This window comes from Paramisgurnus dabryanus, chromosome 1 (genome assembly GCF_030506205.2).
Source record: "Paramisgurnus dabryanus chromosome 1, PD_genome_1.1, whole genome shotgun sequence".
NCBI lineage: Eukaryota > Metazoa > Chordata > Actinopteri > Cypriniformes > Cobitidae > Paramisgurnus > Paramisgurnus dabryanus.
The window spans coordinates 40,604,214-40,632,113 of record NC_133337.1 but is presented as its reverse complement, the minus strand read 5'-3'; the positions used below and the strand labels follow the sequence as shown (position 1 = coordinate 40,632,113).

Here is a 27,900-nt window from a genome sequence, read left to right as displayed (position 1 = left end):
TCATTAGCGCCTCTGGATTTCAGCGCATGAACTGGAAGTCATTTTGAAAGGCCCCGGTCGAGTAAACAGATTTGAAGCTTTATTAATCATCCGTTCATCTTAAAGAAAGTATTGCGATGTGAGCTGAATGGATTTCTGATAGACTGAGATAAACACTGTGAGCTTAGCGTCATTGAAGAGACTCTGAACCGTCGCCCTGACACAGACACGGATCTGAGAGGACATCACTTCTGAGCTCAGGGCTTTGTCTTATTTGTTGTAATGGAGTGATGGACAGTTTCTCATTAGGGCCGAGAGACACAATCTGTTTATAATGAGCTGGAGGAGAAATAGCTGCTTAATGTGACTGGAGACATTAACACACCGAGCGAGCTTTACTAAATCAACAGATGCACACAGAGACTATAGACTTTAGTTAGAGGAGATACCATTTTAATTAAATGCAGATGAAAACAGATTTTTTAACCAGTGGGACGTTTCAAGGTAGAAGTACAACAGACTACAGATGAGACGCTAAACCAAAACAAAATAATACACATCTTAAAATGTGGGATCTGCCCCTAAATCTACTTCAGACAGACTTAAATGTCATTATTTATATTCTGCATGAAAATAAAAAAACAATATGTGACCCCTGCTGACAAAATGAGTCAGAATGTGCACGGTGGAATTTTGAGCTACAGGCAAAAGAAAGTTGATTTTGGTCGAAATTGAGGTTTTCATCAAAATAAGTACCTTAAGCCCTCGTCTAGCGATCACAATGCTCTAAATAGTCATTAAACATCTAAAATGATCTTTATTTGTATGTTTTCTGAGAGGTGTACTGTCCTAAATGCTTAATCTAATACAAAGATGTGTCTCCATCCACATGCACGTCTGATATTTTGGTTTCGGTTTTAAAACATGCAGGAATTAGAAAATAAACTAGGACTTGCTTCATGTTAAAATAGTTATTAAAAGAGATAAAGTTCAGGACCTGATTGATGTTAAAAGAGTAAATAAGAGCGATGAGAAATGAAAATAATCTTCCTCGCGCTGACTGACAGATCGCATGACCCTGATATATACCCATATACACAAAATTACAGTTTTAAAAACAGTTTTTGACCAGAATTAACACAGATTATTGTTATGTCTTAAAGTGAATGTTTGGTTAATGTTCTGGCAAGCTACTGGCGCCCCCTCTCAGCCAGATTGCACTAGTTAGAATGCACCAGTTCGAATGCATCACCCAGCATGCACCAGGTGAAGTTGATTCACTAATTAGCAGGGCAGACGCAGAGGTAGCTTTAGAGTAGCAGTTTTGAGTGATAACAAGAAACAAAGCAGAACTAACTGAGAACAAAGCACTGCAAGCCTGCCATTTCTTGGATTTAAAGATCCTTTGTGCAGAATTAAGCTACTACAAACAATGAAGATGTAGCCGGTGAGCTTTTATATCTTTATTCTATGGGTCATTCTTAAAGTGCATTTGGACATTATTTGTTTGGTTGAGGTATTAAGCTTTCTAAAGTAAATTGTTTTGTATAAAAGACAAATGTTTAAAGTATTAAATCTTTAGAATTTAGATGTATTTACTGTGTAAGTGGCCAAATATCTGCTGTTATTTAAATGGTCTGCTTTATGGTAATTTAAAATTAAGCATTTGATCACTGTTAAATCATGTTTGTATGGAATGGTATTTGTCTGTTTGTGTTTAAAAAATAATAATATTTGTATCTGTATTTAAAGGTTTTTCACCTAATTGGTTGACTGAATGAACACTGCATTGAATTTCCAAATAAAAAAGGGAAAAGGAGAGCAAAAGTGTGGTCAATGAGTGAAACCTAGTTGGATTCTTCTTGTAGTGGGCTGACTTTTTCAAGTGAAAGAATTCTGCATATTGTTAACCTTGCAAACAGTGAGGAAGCACTTGACAGTGAAAAACCGCCTGCTGGTTTGGATAAGAGAAACCAAAACCAACTAGGCCTGGAACAGAAACCTGCTAAGACTCTGAATACAGAGGTGTAAATTATCACTTGCTTTACTTATATCCTGCTGAAGAAAAGATGGATGACTCAAAGTCTCTGGAGCAACTTAAAGCAGATAGAACCACAGCAAAACGCCAATTCTCTCGTCTGGTCAACAATGTTGCAAGGATGTGCTCAATGCTGTCTGAAGAGGAGCTCAAAGACAGTTTCAAAAAACTCACAATTGAGGCCAACAAAGTCATAGAAGCCAATGATGATGTAGAGGCCCGGTATATTGCAGAATTAAAGGGAAATGAAGATGTTTCTGTGCTGACTGAGCAGCAAAAGGCTGATATAGAAAAGACTGCATGCGAGTGTGAGGCGAAACTAAAGGAGTTGAAAGATCTTATCCAAAATACACTTTGGACTAATTTTGGAGAAGAGGAACTAACCATGGCAATAATGGCTGCAGAGGAGGAAGCAAGGCAGGTGTCATCCCTCGGATCAAAAGGTAATAAAGAGGCCTTTGATTTCTTGTTCAACCATCTAGAAAGACTTGTTAAAATAGCAAAAGAGCTGTATGTACAGTGGAAGTGTTGGATTCCTCCAAAACAGAAAGACCTCCAGTTCCGTGTACGAGACCTCGAGCAAGTCCTTCTCAAGTTAATTGCAAGGAAAGCTGATTTTATTCAAGCAAAGGTTGAAGAAGATGCTGTTAAAATGGGGGCTGCAGCTATTGGTAGCTACTCAACACCAGCCATTAAGCTGAAGCCAACATCCCTTCCTAAGTTTACTGGCATTAAGCGTGACTTTCATCGTTGGAGAAGAGATTGGGAAGCCCTTCAGAGACAAGGGGATCCAACTGGATCAAAAGAAGTTAAAAAGTTTCAGCTACTTGACAGCCTGGATGACAGAATAACGAGAGATTTTCGCTTCATGTCTTATAATACAGCAGACGATATCTTCCGTGTTTTAGAGAACCGCTTTGGATGTCAAACTGCCATTGCGATTGAGATAGTAGAGGAGATCCAGAAGCTTCCAGCTGTTAAAGGTCACCAACCAAAGAAGATAGTGGAACTCATCCAAATTGTGGAGAAAGCCCTTCAGGATCTGAGTGACCTTGGTGACACTGGTGCTATAAAGAACCCATTAGTGACTAAGTCAATCGAAAGCAAACTTCCTGATGCCTTGAAGAAAGAGTGGCTTCTCTATGCAGCTGAGAATAACATCGCTTTAGTGCCAGACAAGCGCTTTGATAGTCTTCTGGCTTTCCTCAAAGGTCAGGAAACTATTTATGAGCAACTGGACCAGTTGAAGGATGAAGATCTATCAAGGAAAGAGACCAGGATCGAGCCAAGGCAAGCTAGAACTAGGACTTTAAACCAGTCAAGTAGCCATCCTTCAGGATGTGTTGTCTGTGGAGATAGTAAGCAAAAAGAAAAGCTGTATTTCTGCAAAATGTTTCGCATGCTTAAACTTACAGAGAAGAAGGATGCAGTAAAAAGACTGGGAGCTTGCAGGAAATGTCTGGAAGTTCATGATGGTGATGGTCACTGCAAGACTTCATTCCTATGCAAAAATCCAGAGTGTAAGCGAGCCTCAGACCACCATTATTATCTGTGCCCCAGTAACGAAATGTTTAGAGGTAACACGGGCCGGGGAAAAAGTAAAGTCAGTATAGTGGGAAATGAAGACAGAAGGAGCTATACAGAGGCCCAGGAAGAATTCTTTAGAAAACTCTCACCTGAACTTGCCCAACAATGTCGAGATGCTTTCTCTAATACAGTGTCCAGGATCTTCAATACTGCAGGAAGTCAATCAAGCCTTCTGGCGGAAAATGGCTTAATGGAGTGGCCTGTAATTATGATGCTGCTGGAGGTTAAAGCTAATGATGGACAGAAGATCGGCACTTTAATTGACCTTGCTTCAGACACTAATTATATTACCCACAAGGCAGCTAATCGACTTAACCTCAGGAGTGAAGATATCACACTTGTTGTCCATGGTGTTGGAGGCATGAAAGTTCTTGTCAAGACAAAGCGTTACCTGTTGAAGATACGGGTCGGGACTCCAAGAGGTACCCTCAAGTCCCATCAATTGGTCTGCTATGGTCTGGACAGCATTGCCGATGTTCATAGACATGTAACAGCGGAGCAACTGCAAAAATTCTTCCCTGATGTTCCCCTCAATGAACTGGTGAGGCCAAAAGAGATCCACCTCTTGATAAGTCACAAGGAAGGTCAGCTAGCTCCCCAGAAGATTCGCATTGTAGGAGACCTTGTGTTGTGGGGTGGACCACTAGGAAAGACGGTTGCTGGTACCCATCCTGAGTTGTTTGAAGAGATCGCCGTATCAGCTCATACATCCAGAACACATTTTGCAAGGTCTATGAGAACCGCTGCTGTAAAGTATGAAGAACTTACCTCTGTTGTCTCGAGTCATTCCCCACTAAATCAGAAAACTCCATTACCTATCCAAACTCAGGAGTCCAGTTCTGCAGCTACTGCCTGTGACTTTCTGAAATGGTGGAAATGGGACAGCATTGGTGCTGCATGTAACCCAAGGTGTGGAGGTTGCCGCTGTGGAAACTGCCAGCCAGGCGGTAAAGAGATGACCCTTGCCGAAGAAAGAGAGTTAGAGGTGGTGAGAAATGGCCTTACATATGTAGTTGCAGATGACCATAGTGAGAAGCCCCACTGGCATGCCAGATACCCCTGGATAGAAGATCTAACTACATTGCCCAACAACAGAAGGGCAGTTGAGAGCACCTTTTTTAGGACAGAGAGACAGCTGGCCAAAGAGTTGGTATGGAAAGCTGCTTATGCTGCTCAAGTCTATGACATGGTTAACCGCCAGGCTGCAATGAAGTTGTCTGAAGAAGTTCTATGTACATGGTCCGGACCAGTCTGGTATATTAGCCATCTTATTGCTCCAAATCCGCACTCTGCCACGACACCGATAAGACTGGTCTGGAATAGTAGCCAGAAATTTAGAGGCCTGAGTATCAACGACCTCCTGTTAAAAGGACCGGATGTCCTTAATCAAATTCGTACTGTGCTTCTCAAATTTAGGAGAGGAGTTTTTGCTGCTTTGGGAGACATAAAGAAAATGTATAACTCTGTTTGGCTTGAAGAGAAAGAAGTACACTTGCACAGGTTCCTGTGGCGTGACTCTGAAGAGGAAGAACTAAGTGAGTATGTTATCACAAGAGTCAATATTGGAGACAAACCAGCTGGTTGTATCGCTCAGCTCGCTATGAGAGAGACCGCTAATCTTCCCCAGTTTACCCACCTTAGAGAAGAGCGTCGGGTGCTGCAGGAAGACAGCTATGTCGATGATATTTTGACCTCTCACAACGACTTGGACAAACTTAAAATCATCACAGCAAATGTGGAGCAGATCCTGAAAGCAGGAGGTTTTGAGTTGAAGCCATGGGTCTTCTCTGGCCAGAGTAAGAGAGAAGGATCTGCTGAGAAACAGGAACAAGAGGCAGCTTCAAAGACATTGATCTTGCCAAACCAACTCAAGGATGAGGACAATAAGGCTCTTGGCCTTGGGTATTCTGTAGAAGAGGATACGTTTCATGTTATGGTTGCAATAAACTTCTCAAAAAGGAAGCAGAAGATGCGTATTGGCCAAAATCTCTTGCTGGAGGAAGTTAGAAGCCAGACACCTGACCCATTGACACGACGAGAATTGCTCAGTCAAGTTTCTGGTTTGTATGACCCCATTGGCCTGACAACACCTGTAAAGCAGAGAGGGGCCATTTTGGTTCGAAGAGCATTTCAAGAGGCCAAACCCAAATGTAGCACCATTAAGGATACTTGGGATCTTGCACTATCTGACAAACTTAGAGAAGATGCTATTAACCTCTTTGAAGAATATGTTCAGCTGAGCAAAGTTAAGTTTGCCAGGGCCTTGACTCCAACAGGCGTTCAAAATGAACCTTATGCAGTCACTTTCTCTGATGGCAGTGAACATGCCTATGGTGCTGTCCTGTATTTGTTGTGGGCCTGTGAGCAAGGTGCAACGGTGAGACGACTAGTGGAATCTAAAGCCAAATTGACCCCGCTAGACCACAAGGGGGAAGTAATTAAAGCAGAGTTGTGTGGGGCAGTTTTTGCCACCCGTCTAAGGACATACTTTGAGCAACACAGTCAAATTCATATTAAGCAGTGGTACCACTTGGTTGACAGCCAGACAGTCCTTGGTGCGATCCAAAGAGAGAGCTATGGCTTCCAAACTTTTTTTGCCAATCGGATTGGAGAGATCCAAGGCAGCACACAAATTCAGGATTGGTGGTGGGTCCCTGGACCACTGAATATCGCTGATATTATCACTCGAGGGGCTGGCCCAGAAGACTTGGGGGAAGATTCCGAGTGGCAGCAGGGCCCAAGGTTTCTGAGTCTGCCAGTCAATGAGTGGCCAATCAAATCTGCAAAGGAGGTTACAGTGGCTGCCCGAGAAAGCATTAGGAAGATGCAGAAGAAGTCCTTTGTTGCTGCACTCACAAGAGCTCAAGTGAAAGAAAAATCCCAAGATCGAGAACAGCAAAGACCACCAGCTGGCGTAGCTATTCGAGAGTTGGTAGATGAGAAACGGTTCAGTAATCTAACTCATTTGGTCAAGACAGTTGCTTGGGTCTGGAGAGCAGCCAAAAAGTTTGCAGCAAGAAATAGGATCTTGGGAACTCCAAAGTGGGAGGCAGTCTTGTTAGCAGGAGTTATTACTGCAACAGAACGCCAAGATGCCCTAAGAGATCTCTTTATTGCTGCACAAGAAGGCATGAACTTCCCTACTACCACTACAGACCGGCTGGTAGTTTACAGAGATCAAGAATCCGGGTTGCTGGTTTGTGGTGGAAGAATCCAAAACTTTAAAGAAGATAAAGTCAGTGTTCCCCTCTTACCCTACAGTGCGTGGGTTTCAATGTTGTTAGCTCGTGAGGCACATGATGAGGGTCATGAGGGAGTGGCCGCAACCCTATTAAAGATGAGGAAGAAAGCATGGGTTATCAGAGGAAGAAAAATCGCTCAGAAGATCGTTGACAACTGCATAATCTGTAAGAAAGCCAGAGCTAAAAGATGTCAACAAGTAATGGGCAACTTGCCTCAAGAAAGGACCAGACCCGCAGCCCCATTCGAGTACACAGCTGTTGACCTGTTTGGACCCTATCAAGTAAAAGATGATGTGAGGAAGCGGGTCACAATGAAGGTGTGGGGAGTTGTATTCTGCTGCATGGCTAGTAGGGCTATTCACACAGAGCTGGTCAATACTATGTCAACTGAGAGTTTTCTAATGGCATATCAGAGGTTTACTGCAATTCGAGGGCACCCTAAGAAGATATGGTCTGACCCAGGAACCAACTTTGTAGGTGCTAAATCTGTCTTGGAAGAACTATATACATTCCTGAATGGTCTAGACAGATCTGCTGTGGAGGAAGTTTCGGCTCGAAATGGAACTGACTGGCAGTGGAAAATTCAACCAGCTGATTCGCCTCATCGTAACGGCGCTGCTGAAGCTGCAGTTCGCATTGTGAAAAGGGCATTCCAGAGTTTGGGAAGAGAGTCGGGTCTCAGTTATAGTGAGTTCCAGACAACACTTCAGATTGCTGCCAACCTTGCCAATGAACGTCCAATAGATGCCAGAGTGCAGAGTCATGAAGATAGTGTGCAATACATCACACCTAATACACTTCTGTTGGGACGAGTATCTTCAAGTGGTGACTTTAAGACTTTTGATTTCACAAGCTACCCTTATAAGAGACTTCATGAGATGCAGCACCAGGTCAACAGGTTCTGGAAATCCTGGAGCCAGCTTGCTGGACCCAACCTGTTTGTGAGAAGCAAATGGCATACCCTAACAAGGAATGTTATTGTTGGGGATATTGTGTGGCTGTGCGATCAGAATGCATTGAGGGGCCAGTTCAAGCTTGGAAGAGTTGTTAGTGTTAACCCTGACCCTGGAGGTGTTGTGCGAGATGTAAAGGTTAGAATCGTTCAAAGCTGTTGTGTCCCTGTTGCAAAATCAACACCCAAGCATCCTGTTTCTAAAGTCCAGAAGGACTTTCAGTCCACAATTTTACACAGGGATGTCAGACGATTGGTTGTCTTGTTGCCAGCTGAGGAGCAGCTAGGAGGCCTAGGAGAAAAGCTCTGATTAAGCCGCCATTGAACTTGCGATCTTTCCAGCGGTTTCTTGGAAAGATCGAGTGGGAGGTGTTCTGGCAAGCTACTGGCGCCCCCTCTCAGCCAGATTGCACTAGTTAGAATGCACCAGTTCGAATGCATCACCCAGCATGCACCAGGTGAAGTTGATTCACTAATTAGCAGGGCAGACGCAGAGGTAGCTTTAGAGTAGCAGTTTTGAGTGATAACAAGAAACAAAGCAGAACTAACTGAGAACAAAGCACTGCAAGCCTGCCATTTCTTGGATTTAAAGATCCTTTGTGCAGAATTAAGCTACTACAAACAATGAAGATGTAGCCGGTGAGCTTTTATATCTTTATTCTATGGGTCATTCTTAAAGTGCATTTGGACATTATTTGTTTGGTTGAGGTATTAAGCTTTCTAAAGTAAATTGTTTTGTATAAAAGACAAATGTTTAAAGTATTAAATCTTTAGAATTTAGATGTATTTACTGTGTAAGTGGCCAAATATCTGCTGTTATTTAAATGGTCTGCTTTATGGTAATTTAAAATTAAGCATTTGATCACTGTTAAATCATGTTTGTATGGAATGGTATTTGTCTGTTTGTGTTTAAAAAATAATAATATTTGTATCTGTATTTAAAGGTTTTTCACCTAATTGGTTGACTGAATGAACACTGCATTGAATTTCCAAATAAAAAAGGGAAAAGGAGAGCAAAAGTGTGGTCAATGAGTGAAACCTAGTTGGATTCTTCTTGTAGTGGGCTGACTTTTTCAAGTGAAAGAATTCTGCATATTGTTAACCTTGCAAACAGTGAGGAAGCACTTGACAGTTAATGTTGAGGAAAAAATAGTGATAGACTGATATATTGCAGAGACCGATATTTGGATTTTTGCATCGGTCGATGAATTTTTTTTCAATCGTCGAGTAAATTTCTCTACTACTTAAATTTGTAGTTTGTAATGAAAAGACACTCGGTGTCACCTAATACAGTGGTTCCCAAACTTTTTCAGCGTGTGGCCCCCCCTTGTGTACGGTGCATTCCTTCGCGCCCCCCCCAAAGAAAATATGTGACAAAAAACTGTTCTAAAACTCAACATTTTAATAAAAAATCATTAAATTATACAAAAAAGTAGTGCTTTTGGTTAGTAGCCTTATTTTTTTAGGTTTAATTACACAGAATTCATGATATATTAATGTATTTAATAAAATTTAATAAAACTGGGGCCCCATTGGCACCATCTCGCGGCCCCCAGTTTGAAAACCACTGACCTAATGTAAAGCCAAAGTCTGACAGACAGTAAAATGACCAATCATTCACTTTTTACCATGACGTCATGTTTTGTTACACACAACAACACACTGGTTTGACAAACTAAATTAAACAGTCCCATCAGATCCAAAATAATTTTGTCCTATTATGCAAATTATTAATTAGGTAAATATATTTTAAGTACTTGAAAAGGGTTTATTTATAAATGTTAAAAGTAATAAATGTTTATGTTGTTTCACTAATTTTCAGTTTGTCTCTTATTTACTGAAATAAAAGGCCACTCGGCCATATAGCTTTCTTAATATCGGCATATGCCATTAAAAAACCCATTTCAGTTGACCACTGGAAAATAAACATCTGATTTTTAACATTATATCAGATCCTTGTATAAAAGTAGATCTTAAAGCTGCCTGTCTCAATGTCAATCAAACAATAAAAGAAAGTTGAAGATATATTTTTCCTATAGATATTGTTTTTGACTTTTGTGTGTTTTACCAGTGATTTTAAGGCACGATTTTGCTTTTGAACCCTCAAAAATCTCTCATTTCCCTATTATAAAAAAGTTGACAGACAGCATTTTTCGTGATTTTCATAAAAGTTTCACAAAATGCCTTCCACGATTGAAAAAACAGATCCTCTGCTTTATCCTATCCTATGAAAAAGGTTTCATCCTATCTTCATTTGTTCTCTTTTTATAACATCTTAAATATGGGTAGGTTTCTTCAAAAATACACAATTTTGAGCAAAAAGCTCAAATAAGTTAGAAATCAAGAGCTTAAAATTGATTTAATTCCTTTTTTCCATATAAATTGGTTATCTAGTGGATAATAGCAGAATTACAGATTACCGTAAAAACTTGTCCGAAAAGGGTCCTCAGCAGGAATTTTTTTTCTCTTAATTGATAAGATAACTTGTCAATGGCAGGGAAAGAGATAACTCAATTGTTCTCAAAATTGACTTTGCTGACTATCAATTTTAAACAGGTGCAGCTGTAATTTTTTGTCAGATTACAACAAATCATACATTTTTTTAAGTTTATGGGTCACATAAACACTAATTTACGCAAAAAATGAATTTGTATTTATCACTATAGATTATATTTCTTGCATGTATATTACTTACAGAGTTGCCCAATACTATAATGGCTTTTCTCAGAAAATACTAATATATGATTAATGTGATCACTACTAAGGGCACTAATTCACTCACATGCAGGTTTTCAAGACTGAATCAAATAAACTGAACAAACCAACAAAACAAGTGAAACGATTTCTGATAATTTATGAAATGGTGATGAACACAAAGCTTGTATAAAAGAGGTCTCACAAGTCAACAATTCCTCATCGACAACCTGCTCAAGTTTAATGACACGCAGCTTTGGTGGTACAAGAAGTTGCTCGAGCAAATCAAAACATACAGTACAAATCAAAGGTTTTCATATCAAACTAAACATACTTCGAGTCAATTACAGATGTCTGTGATGGCCAATTATTTCACTATAAAACTTTAAAAGAAATATTATTTTATCTATACAATGAAAAATTATATCTGATTTTATAGCAACTGTTAGTCTCGATAGCAATTTACTTTACAGATCAGTAATATTATTTTATGGGAATATATATTTAATCGACCGACCGACTCCCCAAATCACACCCTGAACAAGCTAAAAAGGCTTGTTCAGCATAAAAAGATGTGAATAGGCAATACTGTATTTTACAGCCCTGATACCATGTAGTTTTTTGTGAAATTACTTCATTTCTTTCATGTTGGTAATTAAAGATACAATTTTACATTTTACCATCTAACTACTTCAATTACCTGGTTAGTCTCTTTGGTCACTGTGTTATTATGCCATAACTAGTAAAACTAATGTATATGCCACGTACATACCAACATTTTACTCCTCCATAACACTATCAGGCTGGTGTAATTACAGAAATATTACTTTACATTAAATAAATCCTGAAGATTTTTAATTTCAGTAAGTACAAATTCACTACAGTTATTTAAATCAACACAATTAACATAATTATTTTCTGGAAACGGCATAGTAATTACTTGTAATATGTTGTTTTAAAAAACATGAAACAATACCATGAAATTGCTAATGTATTATCATTACATTACCTAATTATTACCAGTGTTGGGGTTAGTTACTCAAAAAAGTAATATATTACGTATTACATATTACTCTCAAAAATAGTAATGCCTTACTTTACTTTATTACTCCCTGGAGAAAGTAACTAGTTATATTACTAGTTATATTACTAGTTACATTTTTTTTCTGGACAAGAATGTTTATTTGGGCAAGCCACGGCCAAGAAAATGCTGGCTTCCTTACCCGCTTCTGGACGTGGGGCACAGCGTTTGGAGAAATATTAAAGAGTGTGCACTTCACCATCAAGTTATTTTCCTTCCGTTGAACATAATAAAATATGACTGAATCTCCACCCGTCGAAACTAGCTTTCTGTTGCTGGGAACCTTCCTCTGAAAAAGAGCTTGCTGTTGTTGACGCTTCCATTTACCCGATCTGTCTTTGAGTGTGCCGCTGCCGCTCTGTGCTGCTGGCTGCCGGGTGTCGACCAATCGGTGATGGTAAATGATACCTCGTGCCAAACTTAGACCAATCACTGTTCCATTCACGCCCTCCTCCCCTTCCCTTTTGTTCTCTGTGTTTTGTGCCTTGTGTGATGAAGGTGCTACTGGCGAATGTAACTTTAGTAACTAGCTCGGGAGAACTGTAATAATATTACCATTTTCAGACGGGTAATGCCTTACACTACTAGTTACTGAAAAAGTAATATTATTACAGTAACTAGTTACTTTGTAACTAGTTACACCCAACACTGATTATTACAGATCTGTAAAGTAAAGTGTTACCTAAATCTCGTAAAGGATTGTATATTCTGGAGTTTGTAAATGATGAGGTTTTAAAAGACCAATATATCAGCTACTCCAGACACAAAACCTTAAGCCAAGCTCTGTCTGTTCATGTTTCTCTAAATGGACCTGAACTGCGGTGCATTTCATTACTAATGAATCATTAGACAAGGCCAGACTACGGTACATGGACCTGGACCAATGAAAACCAGAGAGAGCGAGAGCAAAAGAAAGAGAGAGAGAGACAGTTTAATATTATAGGAAGAGAAGATGATTTGGTCTTGTCGTACTTAGGAAATGAATATTAATAATTGAGAATGAAGTGCTGGCAGGCTTTTAGTGAGAATTGTGACTGTCACTTTATGTGCTGAGGTCTGCATTTATGTTTAATTTGTAGATGACAACAGTGAGTTTCAGACTGTACGTTTTACAAAGACACATGATAGAAGAAAGTCATAATGTCTTTGTCATTTTCATTTGTGATTTTTGCATGCATATTTTTAAATATAATTTTGGAAATTGCACTCAATAAGAGCAATTTCAACTCAATGACACGTTACAACCACAAGCCCGTAAAAAGTGAATCCAAAACTTCTTGATCGCCCCCCCACCCAGTGACTGGTCCCAGTATAGGTCATAAACCCCGCCTCCCCATGTTATTCAATGGGACTTAATTACACTTCAATCATATTTTTTCTGAAGCTGGTTTCTGTCATTTAGTGTAGTTTTAATAACGCTGATTTAAGTGTTCATTTTTAAAATAGTTTGTTTTTAGTTAGTTATTTAAAGGTATAGCGGAAGATCATCTGGACTATTGGTCATCCCAGTTGTCAATCATTCTGATGATTTGTTGACGTAAGGCCGTCGTACGTGCTCGTCCCTAGGTTTGCTTTCTGCACATGCACACTTGGAGGTGTATATGTGGGCTACGGCTTCAGCCATTCACTGAAGCTCGCGTTCTCACCGTGTTTTTTCAAAATGTTACAAAAAGCGGAGGCACGGTTCTTTTCAAAAATTCGGGAAAATTCTTCCACTATACCTTTAATGCTATAAAAACGGTGGTGTCACGTTACGATTGACAGCTGTGATATGCGTATTCTGCAAGAGCGAGGGCGGGGCCTTGCTTTCGCTGCTTTACTTCTTGCTCACTAATGCGCAGGACTGGTCCAGAAATCACTATGCAGACTCAAGATCCAAGATGTCAGCACCGTATCGGGACACTGACGGCTTCACTTTTCAACAATGGAAGAGGGCGAACGGGCATCGTTCATCTTTTTTACAGTCTATGGTTACAACTAAAGCTGCTTACCAGGAGTTCCAGTCCAGAAAACCACAATTTCAAAATAATAAGCGAATTCCAGATGTGCATTCATATCACATCAATAAAACAATTGCAAGATTACTCTGGATGGTTTATATGGCAGAGGTCTTCAACATTTTTTGGGGCAGGGATCCCTTAGATTAGAGAGGCATGGACCAGGGATCCCCTGATACCAAGGCCCTGTTTACACGAGAACGCTCGAAATTATAATTTTTTTGGATATGCCTTTCGTTTACACGCCGATGGAGTTTTAGGGACTTAGAAACGCAAAAAAGTAAAACAACCCTTCAGAGTGGAAATCTTAAAAACGGTCTACCGTCACGTTCCTGTCTAAAGGGTAAAACCGCAAAAGTCTGCTCACGGTGGCTCTTGTCGCGTACGCGTTAACGCCACAGGCCTGCGCCAGTTCAGGCAAATAACAACAAACATGTCAGATTATTTCCATACGTCGGACCTTCACGCTGCCATAGCAGCTCTGATAAATATACAACTCTGATCAGAGAAGGCGCATTAATTACCTCCATCAAATTGTTGATGCGCCAATTCGTCGGAGGCAAACCAGACGGCTTTGGACGAGACCGCACTACTATATTCGATATTTCAGCTTGAAACAGCCGTACGAGTTCAAAAATATAACGTTAGATGAGAACACAGGTTGCACTGATTCTAAAATAACATTCTGAAAGAAACACAAACGTGCCTATATGATTTACCCGTTTTATGACAGGGTTTTTGTCCCTACTGCTGCTTCCTGAGAGGGCGCTTAGTCTTTAGATATTATGGTTTTGTCCACAAGCTAAAATTGCACTGAGCGCAGGAAATTCAATAAGCCTATGCGGCCATGAATGTGCGCAACTTTATTGGTTGTAACATTTTGTACACGTGTTTTACGTTTTAACCAAAAAAGCTTGTGATTAAACATCATTTGCCAGACCCCCTGTGGGCCGCAGACCCCCAGTTGAAGACTATGGTGTTCTGAGAGGAAGCTGGGTAGTCGCTGGTCTTTATGACATTCTGGTCCCTTTATGGCTTGCTTTATCATTCATTTACAAAGAAAAAAATCGAAAAATAGCAAACTAGCTTTATGGGTCTGTTCAATTCCTTAACCCAGTAATAAACAAAATGACAACTACACATTTCAATTAAACGCATTCCTTACAGATTAACATCACAGTTCCACGTGCTGCTTCCCATTCCAGCCCGGAAAGTAGATTCTCCGGTTCTTAAACTCACGGTTCTGCCTTCCACATCGAGTCAATTTTCTGCTGTACTGAGCCCAGCACCACAGATCCTCTAAAGACCTGCTGCCATCCTTAGTGACAGACCGGTCAACATCTACCTGTCGACCCGCACTTCTGCTACTAACCGCCCCTGATGCTCATTCATCGCTCTCCATCAGCCTGCGTGAGCAATCATGAATGAAGCCGATGTCCAGACTTGGTTGACGCAAATATATTTTGATTTTTTTGCATTATGGGAAGACACACCTCACCACAGTAGACATTTTTGAGCTAATGGAGAAAGGGAACTGTGGAGCATTTGCATTTTGAGCAATACTCTTCAAACATAAGATAACAGAGAGAGTGTTTACATTCAATAAAAATCTTATTCAAATCCTATCAATTCTATTGTTGCTAACAACTTCCAGGGAAATTCTAGCTAAGCATTTCAATTTTATTCACTTTATAAGACTAATGCTGCGTTCACACCAGCCACGGGAAGGGCATGAAGCGCAAGTGATTTAATGTTAAGTCAATGTCAATGTCAACGCATTGACGCGCGTCTGGAGGTCCCGCGGCGCGAATGAGGCGTTTAGTGCGGCACAGTAGACGCGATTCTACCTCATTTGTGCATCTAGTTCGCGAGAATTGAGCGTTGCCACGGGAGTTGAAAATTTTTAACTTTGGCGGAAAAATGCATCATGTTAACCAATCAGGAGCTTGCTCTAGTAGTGGCGTGATTACAGAAAGCAAGCGGAGTTGCAGAAGCCCCTCCCATGACGCGAATTTCCACGTGAATGTCTCGATGACTAGAATTTTACGCGTGAATATAGCGAGTAAATTTAAAATGTTCAAGCGCAAAACTAGACGCGAATTTGACGCATCAAACGCGGCTGGTGTGAACCCACAGTAAAGCATCTGTCAATCGGTTGGATCAAATGATGCTGCAATTTTGCTACAGCTGGCATCTACAACAAACATCACATCACAAAATTAATATTCATGAGTTAAGTTTACATTATTTATCCATCCCACTTTACAAGTGACTCCTACACCCCCGTTTAACTATACTTCCCCAAAGCGTTGAAAACCACTAGTTAAATTGCTCCTAACTAGTTTTAAATGAGCTTGTACTATGTGTGGGCTGCAGAAAAAGCAGGGTGGAGTGGGCGTACGGAAAAGCTGGGTCAGAACGACACGCGAGGATAAAACCTTGCCTAAAGAGATTACAGTAAACCCATTACAGGACCCGAGCAAAGCCCAGATTCTCCTCACACATTCACGGTAAGTCGATGATGTGAAAGAAACTAATCCTCAACACCTTGAATGCTACGTAAGGGTGCTATTTTTCCACCAGCACACACAGAGTTGAGGAAAGCCAAAATACCTTCTCTCTGTATGAAGTTTTGGGATTTTAAAATGGGTTAGCAAAATGCTACGATGGTAAATTTAGCATCATAAAAACCTCAAGGTCTATCGAGCCATGCTATTGTAAGTCAATCATGACAAATTGTCTTCATCAGATGAATAATCCTGTTATTTCTGATTAGCGGATAAACGCAAGACCGCTTCACGTGCTAAACTCCGAAGCCGAATATCTGAGCACTTTCATCGGCTGATCTGCACGCTCATCTAGCTTAAATGCTAATGAGAGTTTATCAGACAATCACGCTGCTAATTGAGTTCAGAAAGCTGCCGCGATAGCGATCAGCATCCATTAGCATGCTAGCACGAGCAGACGCAAACTCATCTTTCGGCTCAAAGATAATGCAAAGTCGAACCCTCCACCGCCAGACCAATAAACCACTGTAATTCTGCATTCGTGACCTGATAAATAATTACTTTTTGAGACGAAGCATAACTTCACGATTTCCCGCAGGGAGATCGTCACCTGTCTGCAGGAATTTACTAGAAACGGTTCATGCATTTGTAATACTGTTAATGAAATCCTGTTAATGTGGAACACAATGATGGCTCAGGACAGTTAACAAGTTGTTAAGTTAAAAATAACTTTGTTCCGATCTGTTGCGTCCAATCAAGTTGACTTACTTTCTCCTGTGAAACACGAGGAACATTTATGCGACACAAAACAGTGACTCGATCTCCTTTTGTGTTTCCCAGAAGTCACACAAACTTTAGGAGAGTAAATGCTGACAGAACCGTTGGTTAAACTACCCCTTTAAGACCAACTAGCCGACTGTTGTACATCACCAGTAAAACACCACAGGTGACTCTGAAATCAATAACCACAATAACCTTTTAAAATCGACTTTATCACAGTGCAGTTATTTCATTACACTCCAATCCTGCCTGATACTTTAAGAGCTTGAAATATAAAAGACAGATAACCGATTGAATTCATCATAATGAACGTAATAGATTTATTAATTCCTGGAAGGTTTAAATATATAAAAAAATAAAAGTCATACTTTTAAATATTAAGGGTTTGTAATGTGTGACTGACTAATTCCATCTTGTTTTTCACAATGTGATATTTAGGGAATTGCACTGAATCCAAGTAGGGTCAATTTGACCCGCTCCATAAAAATTGTCATAAAAACACAATGTAAGGCCTTGTCCACACGGACACTGGTATTTATATAAACCTCCTGCGGTTTAAAAAAAAATCCCCTCCACACATGCTTGGTTTAAAAGAAATCTCCGCCTACATGAACACGGAAAAACATCCGCATGTGCTTGACATTGCAAGGCAAAAACCCAGTTTTTTTTCTGTCTACACGACAACATCACAACCAATGTTTCTTAAAATACTCACCCTGGCAGGGGTTATCAAAAATGTTCGGTTTTAGTGACTTGACACCGTGTGTCCGTGTGGACGAATAGCCGAACCTTATTAAAAAGTCACGGTTATAAAAAATACCCCTGTCCGTGTGGACAAGGCCTAAGTCACTTTAGATCAAAAGCATCTGCCAAATGCACGAATCCAACATATTAATCATAGTGGTGGTTGTCATGATTCACGAAGGAACGGGACCCCAAGTGCAGGTAAGGTAAACTCAACAGGGTTTATTAATAAAAAAAAACACCCACGTGGAGGCAAAAGACAAAACATTAACAGATAGACAAGAATAAGACGAGCACACACTATGACAAAACTAGACTTGACTTGACAATGACAACGTCAAATATAAAGACAATATTAAACAGTTAATCCATGAAAATCTGGTCAACACACCAACTGCAGACACCATCGAAACCGAAGACTTACAGAAAAGTTAAAGAAATATAAAAGCTCCTCAATCTTGCCACGATTATTAGAAGAATAAATAAATGGGTTACAGCTTGGTTCTCTAGTTCTCTGAAGTCTAAAAAAACACAGCTGTGATGAACAGTGCCGTCCTCAAGTGTTGACGTAAATATACAGCCATCAGAAATAATTTAACAAGAATCAAGAACTACTTCAAAAGAGTATTAAATAAATATGAACAAACATGAAATAATTAATATCACATATTTATTTGATATCTGTACCAGAGTAAATATGACATTTGATGATATTGACTTCTCACCTTAAGCTCATGACTCCAAACTCTTTCTAAATGCATTCTAGACGCCGGCTTTCCTGCCAATTTGGCCTTACTCGCTCTCAAATACCATATAAAACAAACGGCAATGGGCGAAAAACACACAGCATGAGGCCGTCAGATTACCTGACCTTTACCTGTGGGACAAAACAATGATACGATTTTTCTGAGGTCACAAATACAAGATAGAGGTCGAACACTTAAAAACAACACACAACTCAAGTTTCAAAATCAGAAAAAATGGTTTCTTGAGAGCATTATTACTAATAGTAAGCAAACTTACAATGTAGAAAAAAATTCATCTCTTGATTACAGTTACAGCACAGTTACAGTTTCCAAAATGTCTTTGTGAAAAGGGCTGATGAAATAAACTTATTTCTCTGCCATTTCTAATAAAGATGGGCTCTCACAGAGGCAAAGCACATCAGAGATGGAGAAAAGGAAGGACAGAAATCTACTGAAGACAAGAAAAAAAGCTGCATTGCAGACAGAGACGGAAAGCTAATATATTATACATTTCCTCACATTTCTTTTCTCAAGATATTGTATCTACGCGAGGAACTGCTCAGTCCAGCTGCTGGAGAGACCACATACACAATTACAGATCGATACATATTGTTTAAAACCCATTCATGCTGTTAACATACTGTAGGCACACTAACTGATCAAACTCTGTCAATATTTTTAGTTTGTCTGCCAAATTTATAGTCAATGTGAATTTGGTTTATGATGTGTTTTGGACTCAAAGCAGCACGGTTACACAATTACACAATTCAATGTTGAACGTGCAAAACTCACAACACAAAAACTTTGAAAAATAAGACCTAAAGCCAAGACAAGAAGTTTTCTTTTTTTTAAGAGGTCTGAAGGAAACAGATAACTAATCTTACGGAAAATGAATATTGTGATGACTGCTGATAACCACAAGAGCTTCAGAGATTAAGTGTGTTTGGTTTTTTAATATCTCAGATGATTTGATACTCGCGTGCAGATAAAGTCACCTGCAAAAGCCCTAAAGGTTGATATAATTCTCAGATGTGAGGACATTTTACCGAGCTGTTAAAGGAAGACTACACACTTCCAGAAAGATCTTCGGCTCATAATAAGATTGTCATCTAAGCTATTAAACCCTCTTATCACTACAGGTGAATTATTTCACAATGTGACTATAGAGGAGATACAGAAGTTTTCAGTGCACTTTAACTGTCCATCAGTGAGCAAATATTCAGATTATTGTAAAGTGCATTATGCAAGTTCACATTTATAGCTACCTGAATAACAGCACATACTGTTCATCAGCACAGATATCATACGTTTCTCTGTCACCTCAAACAACAGACATTAAGCACAACATGTACAAATTTGCACACACACTATCCGTGTAACCGCGTGGAGTATACTTGGAAAGCTGCTCGGACGTGTGTGCGCGTGAGCCGGACGCAGAAAAAAAAAAGTATAATCGGCCCTTAACACTACTCACTGGAAACCAATGGCTTAATCCAAAGTTAAGTGTGCCGTATGCATCAGACGTTCAGCCAACATGCAGCCCATGGGCATGATTGCGTAACCGGTCATTCCAACACACAGGATGTGCTTCAAAGAGATAAATCCATCATCAAAATTGTTCTTTAAAGCATGAACGTCCGGAAGAGGTTTAAATATATCTGTATAAAACATATCTGTGACCTTTACAGTGATTGATGGTTCCTAAAAGGATTTCATTAAAACACATTTGAATTCATAGATGAATCATTCAAATATACTGTGAACCCCTTCTGTTTCACTTAATAGAATATAAAAGAATCAATAAATCATTTAAAATATGATTAAATAAAATGCAACATTTATGTACATTATAAATAACTGTTTAGAGGTGGACAGACACATTAACAGCAATACATAAAAAAACACACTCCATTAAAGGGATACTTCACCCAAAAATGAAAATTCTGTCATCACTTCCTCACTAAAAAGTGTTTTCTATTCTGTTAAAAGAAGATATTTTGATAAATGATTATAACAACGGAGTTGATGGTACTCATTGACTCCCACAGTAGGAAAAATAAAGACAATGGGTACCGTCAACTGTGTGCTTACCATCATTTATCAAAATATATTTGGTTTCCAACAAAATAACAAAACCATACAGGTTTAGAACCACCCTTAGTTTTCATTTTTTTGCTGAACTATCCCTTTATTAACTAACGTTTTTGAATGGCATTACCAAACCTTCCTTATAATATCTTTTGAATGCAGTGGTTTCCAAACTGGGGTACGGGGCGCAAGATGGTGCAAAGAGAATTGAAACATTTCAATTTAATATACGTTGTTTAAGCACTTCTTTACGTCATGAATTTTCTTTGTGGGGCCGCAAAGGGATGCGGGGGGCACTCCAAAAAGTTTGAAAAGCACTGTTGAAACCCTAATGTATGAAACTTGTTGTGACTGAACATCCAGATCAAAACACTTGAAACCTCATGATTCACTCATCAGCATTACCTGCACCGCAAACAGAACAAAACATCTCGAGGGAGATCTTGCACTCGCTTTTATTTGAGCTTCTTTTTGTTATATTTTCTGCTTTCTGAATCACAAGAGACTCCACACAAGAGAGGAACACAACATCAAGCAGCTGGCCAGCAAAACAAATGCCATCGTGTGCAAATTGAGTCACGCCGCCTGAATCGAGCGCCGCTCTCAGTTTGAAAAAGGTTCGTTCTTGAGAAAGGTCAAAACAACCTTACAAAACAACAGAGAAACTGAAGAAACAAGATGGAGAATCAGCCGGTATCAAAAAGACACGCTGTCCTCCGGGTCGCACGTGAAAGTGCAAGTTTAGAGTTTTATAAGGACATGAAATGCTGAAACCACAAAAGGGAATCTCTGGAGGATAAATCAGGAACGTTCACAGATTTTAGAAGGGGCAGAGACGCACTTAATAATGCACTGCTAACTTTAACATCACAATAGGCATTATGCCCAGCTGCACTACTTCTTGAACTTCAGCCAGCTCCTTGTTTCCTGTCTGCCATTATTGGACAAACTGATTAATCCAGGTGTGCCTGACCTCAGTAGTCACAAAAAACTGATTAATCCAGGTGTGCCTGACCTCAGTAGTCACAACAACAATAATCAGACACACCTGGTTTAATCAGTTTGTCCAATAATGGCAGACAGGAAATGGAAAAAGGAGCTGGCTGAAGTTCAGGAAGTAGTGCGGCTGGGCATAAAGCCTATTACATTCGTAAAAATGTGCAGCTTATGGCAAAAGCACCCCAGGCCTTGCAGAGAAATACATTTAATGTGGGATGTTTATTAAAACCCAAAATGATTTTGAGCTTTGAGTGCTAATTTTTAGAAGATACACAAACACCAGAAATGACCAGAATTGAGAGAAATAAACATAAAAAATCTAAAAAATACATCATCCCAGATGTATATGACTTTCTTTCATTATCTGAGCACAAAGATTTTTTATAAAAATGCTGCACACCTCTCCAAAAATTTAACAAAGATTGACCAAGTTGAAAAGAGATTAACAACAACTCAGTTTGCAAAAAAGTCTTTCGGCACGAAGGTGGAATGTCTGCGTTTTATATGTTTTGTATGCTGTTTGATAGGGCTGTGAAAACTGACATGTAGCCAACGCAAAAGTATAAATTGACACTTATAGTATGCAATCTACACATATTTTATGTCAAATGCCATTATTAAATACAGCCAAATGATTGCATGGCTTTCCCATGCTGCCTTGCGCGCAAATTCATTCACGCTGCAAGTCTAGCATGAAAACCATGGACCTATTTTGTCCCTGAAATAGGGAACCAATCACAGAACTCTTTCCTGCCAATGACGAGTTTTTACCCGACTTAAAAAACAGTTCAACTCAGTATATGTTTTGATCATCGCTCCAAATCGGATTTCTATCAGAAGTCTTTCACAAAAATGCACTTATCTCAGCTTTAAGAAACCTCCATATTTGAGTGGTGATAAAAAGATAACAACCGAAGGTAAGATGAAACTTTTTTTGTTTGATTGAAAGCAGAATTTCTGTTCTTTCATTTGACATATTGGGCCCTATTTTGCAGCCAGCGCAATTGACTTTGTCAGTGACGCATGTATCATTCGTATTTTGCACCGGCGCACAGCGGGTTTTTCCCTCCACAGATGCACGTCGGCAAACTAGGGAATGAACTTGCGCTCCCTGGGCGGTTCAGCGCAAAAAAGGAGGCGTGTTTCGGCGCAAACCATCCCTGATGCTATTTTGCAGTTTCAAAAAACAATTGCGCCACTGACCAGAAAAAAAAAGTTTAAAGTCATTGGCGCGTTGTGCGTGGTTCATTATGCTATTTTAAGGGCGCATGCTTGACCATAATGTATAGCGTGCACAACGCGCACACACTTTGCTTATCTAATCTACACAGATCCAACAGTTATTTTTGCAAATCATAAATTGTTACACTAAAAAATATTAATACACGAGATGAGGGAAATCATAGTGGTGAGCATTGTGGTGATAGTTTTTATTTATTGTGTGGCTGCGTTAAAAAATTCTCATGCAAAATAAAAATATTTTCATAAGTTTGTTGTGTGGCTGTATTACGTTTATTTTATGTAAATAATAATTAAAATGTTTTCATAAGAAACCTTAATGTATATGAACTTGATTTGTAAGTGTACTTTGGGGTTGGACCTTGGTTGCGTTTCTTGGGTCCGATTTCAAAGCCCCCAAACCCTTTCAGCGGTGAGGGTGGACGCAGCGATGTCCTCTGCTGGCGTCAGGTCATGTGTAGGCAGATCCACCTCCCGTTACACGGCGTGCCCGATTTATGCTGGCAAGCTTGGAATTTACAAGAACGTCGGTCTCCTCGGCTGTGAACTGCTCCTGGCGTGCGCCTGGTAAATCCGTCATAATAATAGCAACCCGCCATGGAACTTGCGCCCTTGCGTTTAAAGGGAATGTTGGAAAGCGTTCTGATTGGTTTATTTGACGTTACGCCCAAACCACACCTATGAATAATGAACCTACTTCAGACCAATCCCTTATTGATTTGCGCCCGCCGGGAAAATAGTAACAGCGCCCAAGATCCGCCCACAAACTCACTTGCTCGTTGCGCTTCGCACTTGCGTTTCAGATCGTTAAAATAGGGCCCATTGTATGTTTATAAATAATGCTGGCGCTGACAGGCAACTTTTTAAAAACGCTGAAACATCACGCACAAGTGTTTGTGTGTGTGTGATGACAATTAGTAAAATTAAGCTAACACAAGCACACATCACTGCTCAAACACATGAAGATCAAAAAGATTTTATGCTCATAAATTATTTGTTTTTAACTGATATATCAGTGCAGACACATTATTCAATCTCATCTGCATCCTATTCAAATCACAATGTGAGAAAAAGACACTAAAAATAAAGTGATAATCTCACACACACTTAGATATTATTTCAGGCATGTAAGAGAGATCACATTATCTCACCATATATTACAGTAATTCAATATTGACAGTCTGCTACACCACAAGCATTGCTTTTCTGAAGTATTGTCCGTTGCTAATTTATCTTAACTAATGCATAAGCAAATATTTAGAAATACAAACATAATTGTAAAGTTGAGTTTTGTTCAGCAGTCTCCACCATAATGCTACTGTTTGCTTTACTGCGTCTGGTTAAAAGAGCATTCATTCAGATCAGGGGACACAGGCAAGACTTTAAAGTTTCCACCTGAAGCTCGTTTCTGACATCCTTCTACCTGTAAAAGCACCTTAAACCTTGATCTCTACTGTCATGAAGGGTACTGTTTGGTGAAGGAGAGGAGAAGAGAGGCATAAATAAAACAGAAAGAGAGAGAGACCTACACAGCACTGTTTTCATTGATTGAAAAAAATAAGAAAAAAAATCTTATAAAAGCTCCTTTTTACTGCAGTTTCTAAACAACAGCAATGTGCATAGAGAAAGAGAAACCAAGTAAGAAATGTTGCAGATGTCTTCATACCATGTTTTCTCATATAACCTACGTTTAAACATTTTTTATGATGACAAAAATGTTTAAGGGTTTGAGTTGTATAAATAGGATTTCTCACAAGAAAATACATGAAAGGTGTGTGATCATACATTACTTACTTATTCTGCATCATGTTCATTATGACCCAGTCGGCAGGATAGACATTTTTTCCAATGAGATCCTTAAACATAATGAATGTCTCCATGAGGAAATCCTGAAAGACATCAGCAGTGTTTCAGATGAATCAAAGAACAGGACAGCAGAAGGAATCAAATCTAAGATGAAGTCTACATCTGTTCCTCCAAGAACCAGGACTTTCCCAAACTTTACTCGTATATCATGCATATATTTATTTGTATATCAGGTTCTCTGGCATTTAGTAATCATTAAAGGGGCCATGGCATGAAAATCTGACTTTGTCCATGTTTAAGCCCTATAATTGGGTTCCCAGTGCTTCTATCAACCTAGAAAATGTGAAAAAGATCAACCCAGTAACTTAGTTTTGGTAAACCATTCTCTGCAAGCACGTGAAAAAATAGGTAGTTGAAATTTGGCTCTCCTTATGATGTCATAAGGAGCTCTTATTATAATAATACCGCCCCTTAATCTGCACTATCCAAACACGGCACTGCCATTTAGTGCAGAGAAAATGAGTTTTCAGAGAAATTTCAAAGAAGACACTGCAAAATTCACTTATAGTAGTTGGTTTTGTGGCACATTACATTATTATATGATCCCTTAACAATAAAAGTCAATACTTTTCTATCTAGCGTACGGCATACATTTAACCATAAAAATTTTATGTCACAACCATAAAACTGGGCAGATTAAGAACCCTTTCCTCAAAATACAAAAATGTTAACATCTCAAATTTCACAGCTTTTAATTTTCAGATTCTTATGTGAATGACCATTTTGTTACCATAAGCATTACTGTTATACCTACGCTGCTTTTAATTCCTCCTGTAGTACTAACTAAATCCAAAGTTTTGTTATTCATGGTCATATTCGTCATTGTTCACTGACACTTGGACACACATCTGGAAGCACAAAGTTTTATTTCACAAACTCACCACCACATCCGAGCGCATCTTTCCAAAAGTGCTGATGAGATGTGTGTAGTGATAATCGTCCATCTGCCGCAAAGTGCCCGTCATACACGCTACAAAACTGCCCTGCATTGAAAAAGAGAGAGAGAGATCATCAGTAAAAGGTAGAACGTCCGGAGCCTCCATCAATCATAAACTGAACAGCTAATGACTGTCACGACCAAAGAGCTGCTATAAAAGTGTCACCGAACAAAATAAACACTGACACACGATTACTCTTAGCAGAAGTATGCCTCGCTAGAAAACTTTTCTGAAACAAAACATATTTTAGATGCAGTTTATTTTCAAGGTCCTCTTTTCACATTCTGTTACCTATTAATTGAATATTAACAGACTGTTAAGGGCCGTTCACATTATAACTTCACACCATATAAGAGTTCACACCATAACTATAACAATAAAAATGCAATGAACGATATTGTTGGGATCACTTTCTGAGCGTTTTTTTTCAACTGATGGCCATTGACAGTCAATCAAATCTATTTGAAGTTCAAATGCACATTCATTTGAAATGACAGATGACATGGAGGAGAAGCTCTTTAACATAAAGTGAAACATAAAATGACCTCATGTATCCGGCACTGATGCAGTTGCTGTGAAATTGGCTATGTAATGCTTTTTATACTACTACTACGCCAAAAGGTAAGATATTAGATTACACAAACTACTAAATTCACTGTTTAGAGTGAATCAACGGCATGTTCAGGACATCTGCTGACTGTGTAAAAGCAACAAACACAGGATATTTAAAAATTTAATGACATGTGAACAATTACAAGCGTTTTAATTAAAGGAAATATGCAATATTCGTTAATACCATTGAAGGTAAATGATTTGCACGAGTACTGTGCCTCACAAGCGAATTAGCATAAAGTTATCGTTCGGTGGTGTGGACGCTAATATTGTTATTGTTGCAATGTGAACGGCTCTTTAGCTTAAAGGTGCAGTGTGTAAATTTTAGCGGCATCTAGTGGTGAGGTGCTGGTAAAATGCAACCAATGGCTCAGTCCACTGCTTACCCCTCGTTTTTTAATCACATAGAGAAACTACGGTAGCCACAACCAGACAAACATGTCATCGGAGACAACTTAGTAAAAAAAGTTTGTCCATTAAGGGTTTCTGTAGAAACATGGCAGAACAAAATGGCGACTTCCATGTAAGGGGATCCTCGATATATGTAAATAAAAACGTCTCATTCTAAGGTAATAAAAACTTAACGGTTCATTATGAAAGGTCTTTATGCACCACTGATAATATAGCTTTGTATATTATTTTGCATTTCTGTCAAAAGATCCTTCTAAAATTACACACTGTACCTTTAAGAGTTATAGTTAGTAGTACAAGTTACTTAAAATCTGTCAAATGTCTGTTTGAGGACCATCAGAATAAAGTGTTGGCAGACCGTCTACTAAAACTCTAATGACGGTTATTGTTGGTGAAATGTTTCTGATAATAAACAGAATGTCAAAGAGGAGCATCGAAATAAAATGATACCCATATTTCACAAAACGACTGATGACACAAATGATTTGGTGCTGTGTGATTGACATCAATATTTTCTCCATCTGATTACAGCAGTATGAGACACACAGTGGGGTTCTAATGATACATTCCACTTTTCAACATACTGGAAACATAAACCAAATACTGAGAAATAAAACCGAAACACAACATCTAAACACTTCATATAAGTGGTGAGATGGAAATCAGGGCAGCTTATTAGAAAATGTCAGGATTATGTGCTGAGGATCTTACTTGGAATTCAAATGTCATTTATGTAACATTGAAATAAGGAGAGTTAAAGTGAGAATAAAACTTGAAAAATGCAACTTGAAGAAAATTATGGTGACAGAACGTGACAAAAATTAAGCAAAACTAAAAACATAATTCCTTCACATTTACTGCTATTGCTGACAACATTGGAAGCTTAACTATTACAATGCTGTTAGCTAAAGTACATTGAATAAACAATAAACAATTGCATTCGTATTGTATTAACCAACATTAACAAAGACGTATCAATACTGTCCAAACTATATTGTTCAATGCAATTTCATCTTAACTAATTCATTAACTAATATTAATAATGACTGAGACTTTATAAAGTTTTACTAAAACATTTGACCTATTCTTTTTTAAAGCAATTTGAATTACCTCTGTGTTTGAAATGTGCACTGTAAAAAAAATTGAAATTGAGGGGTTGCACTTCGCAATCTCACCAGTAGATGCCGCTAAAATGTACAGACACCACCTTTAAAATGACTTGTATATCCAAGTTGATTAACAAAAATAAATTAAGGCAGCAAATATTTTTTTACAGTGTAAAAATCTAAGTAACATACTGTAGCAATTCCTGGCAAAAAAAAGAAATAATAAAAATCACAAAACTTAATTAACATGATACATAAAGGTCTTCATTTGCACAATCAGTCCTAAAGAAATCT

At 38.9% G+C, this 27,900-nt stretch overlaps 1 protein-coding gene across 4 annotated transcripts in view; it reads right to left on the bottom strand.

The window, feature by feature from the left end:
* The window catches only part of dock1 (dedicator of cytokinesis 1), a 286,009-nt gene that overhangs the window by 66,352 nt on the left and 191,757 nt on the right, over positions 1 to 27,900 (bottom strand). For all 4 annotated transcript variants that reach the window (XM_065260710.2, XM_065260711.2, XM_065260712.2 and 1 more), the window contains exons 28-29: positions 25,421 to 25,522; positions 24,468 to 24,562 (exon numbers count right to left, since the gene is read on the bottom strand). In XM_065260710.2, the coding sequence (XP_065116782.1) occupies positions 24,468 to 24,562; positions 25,421 to 25,522 (197 nt within the window). The remainder of the gene's footprint in view (positions 1 to 24,467; positions 24,563 to 25,420; positions 25,523 to 27,900) is intronic.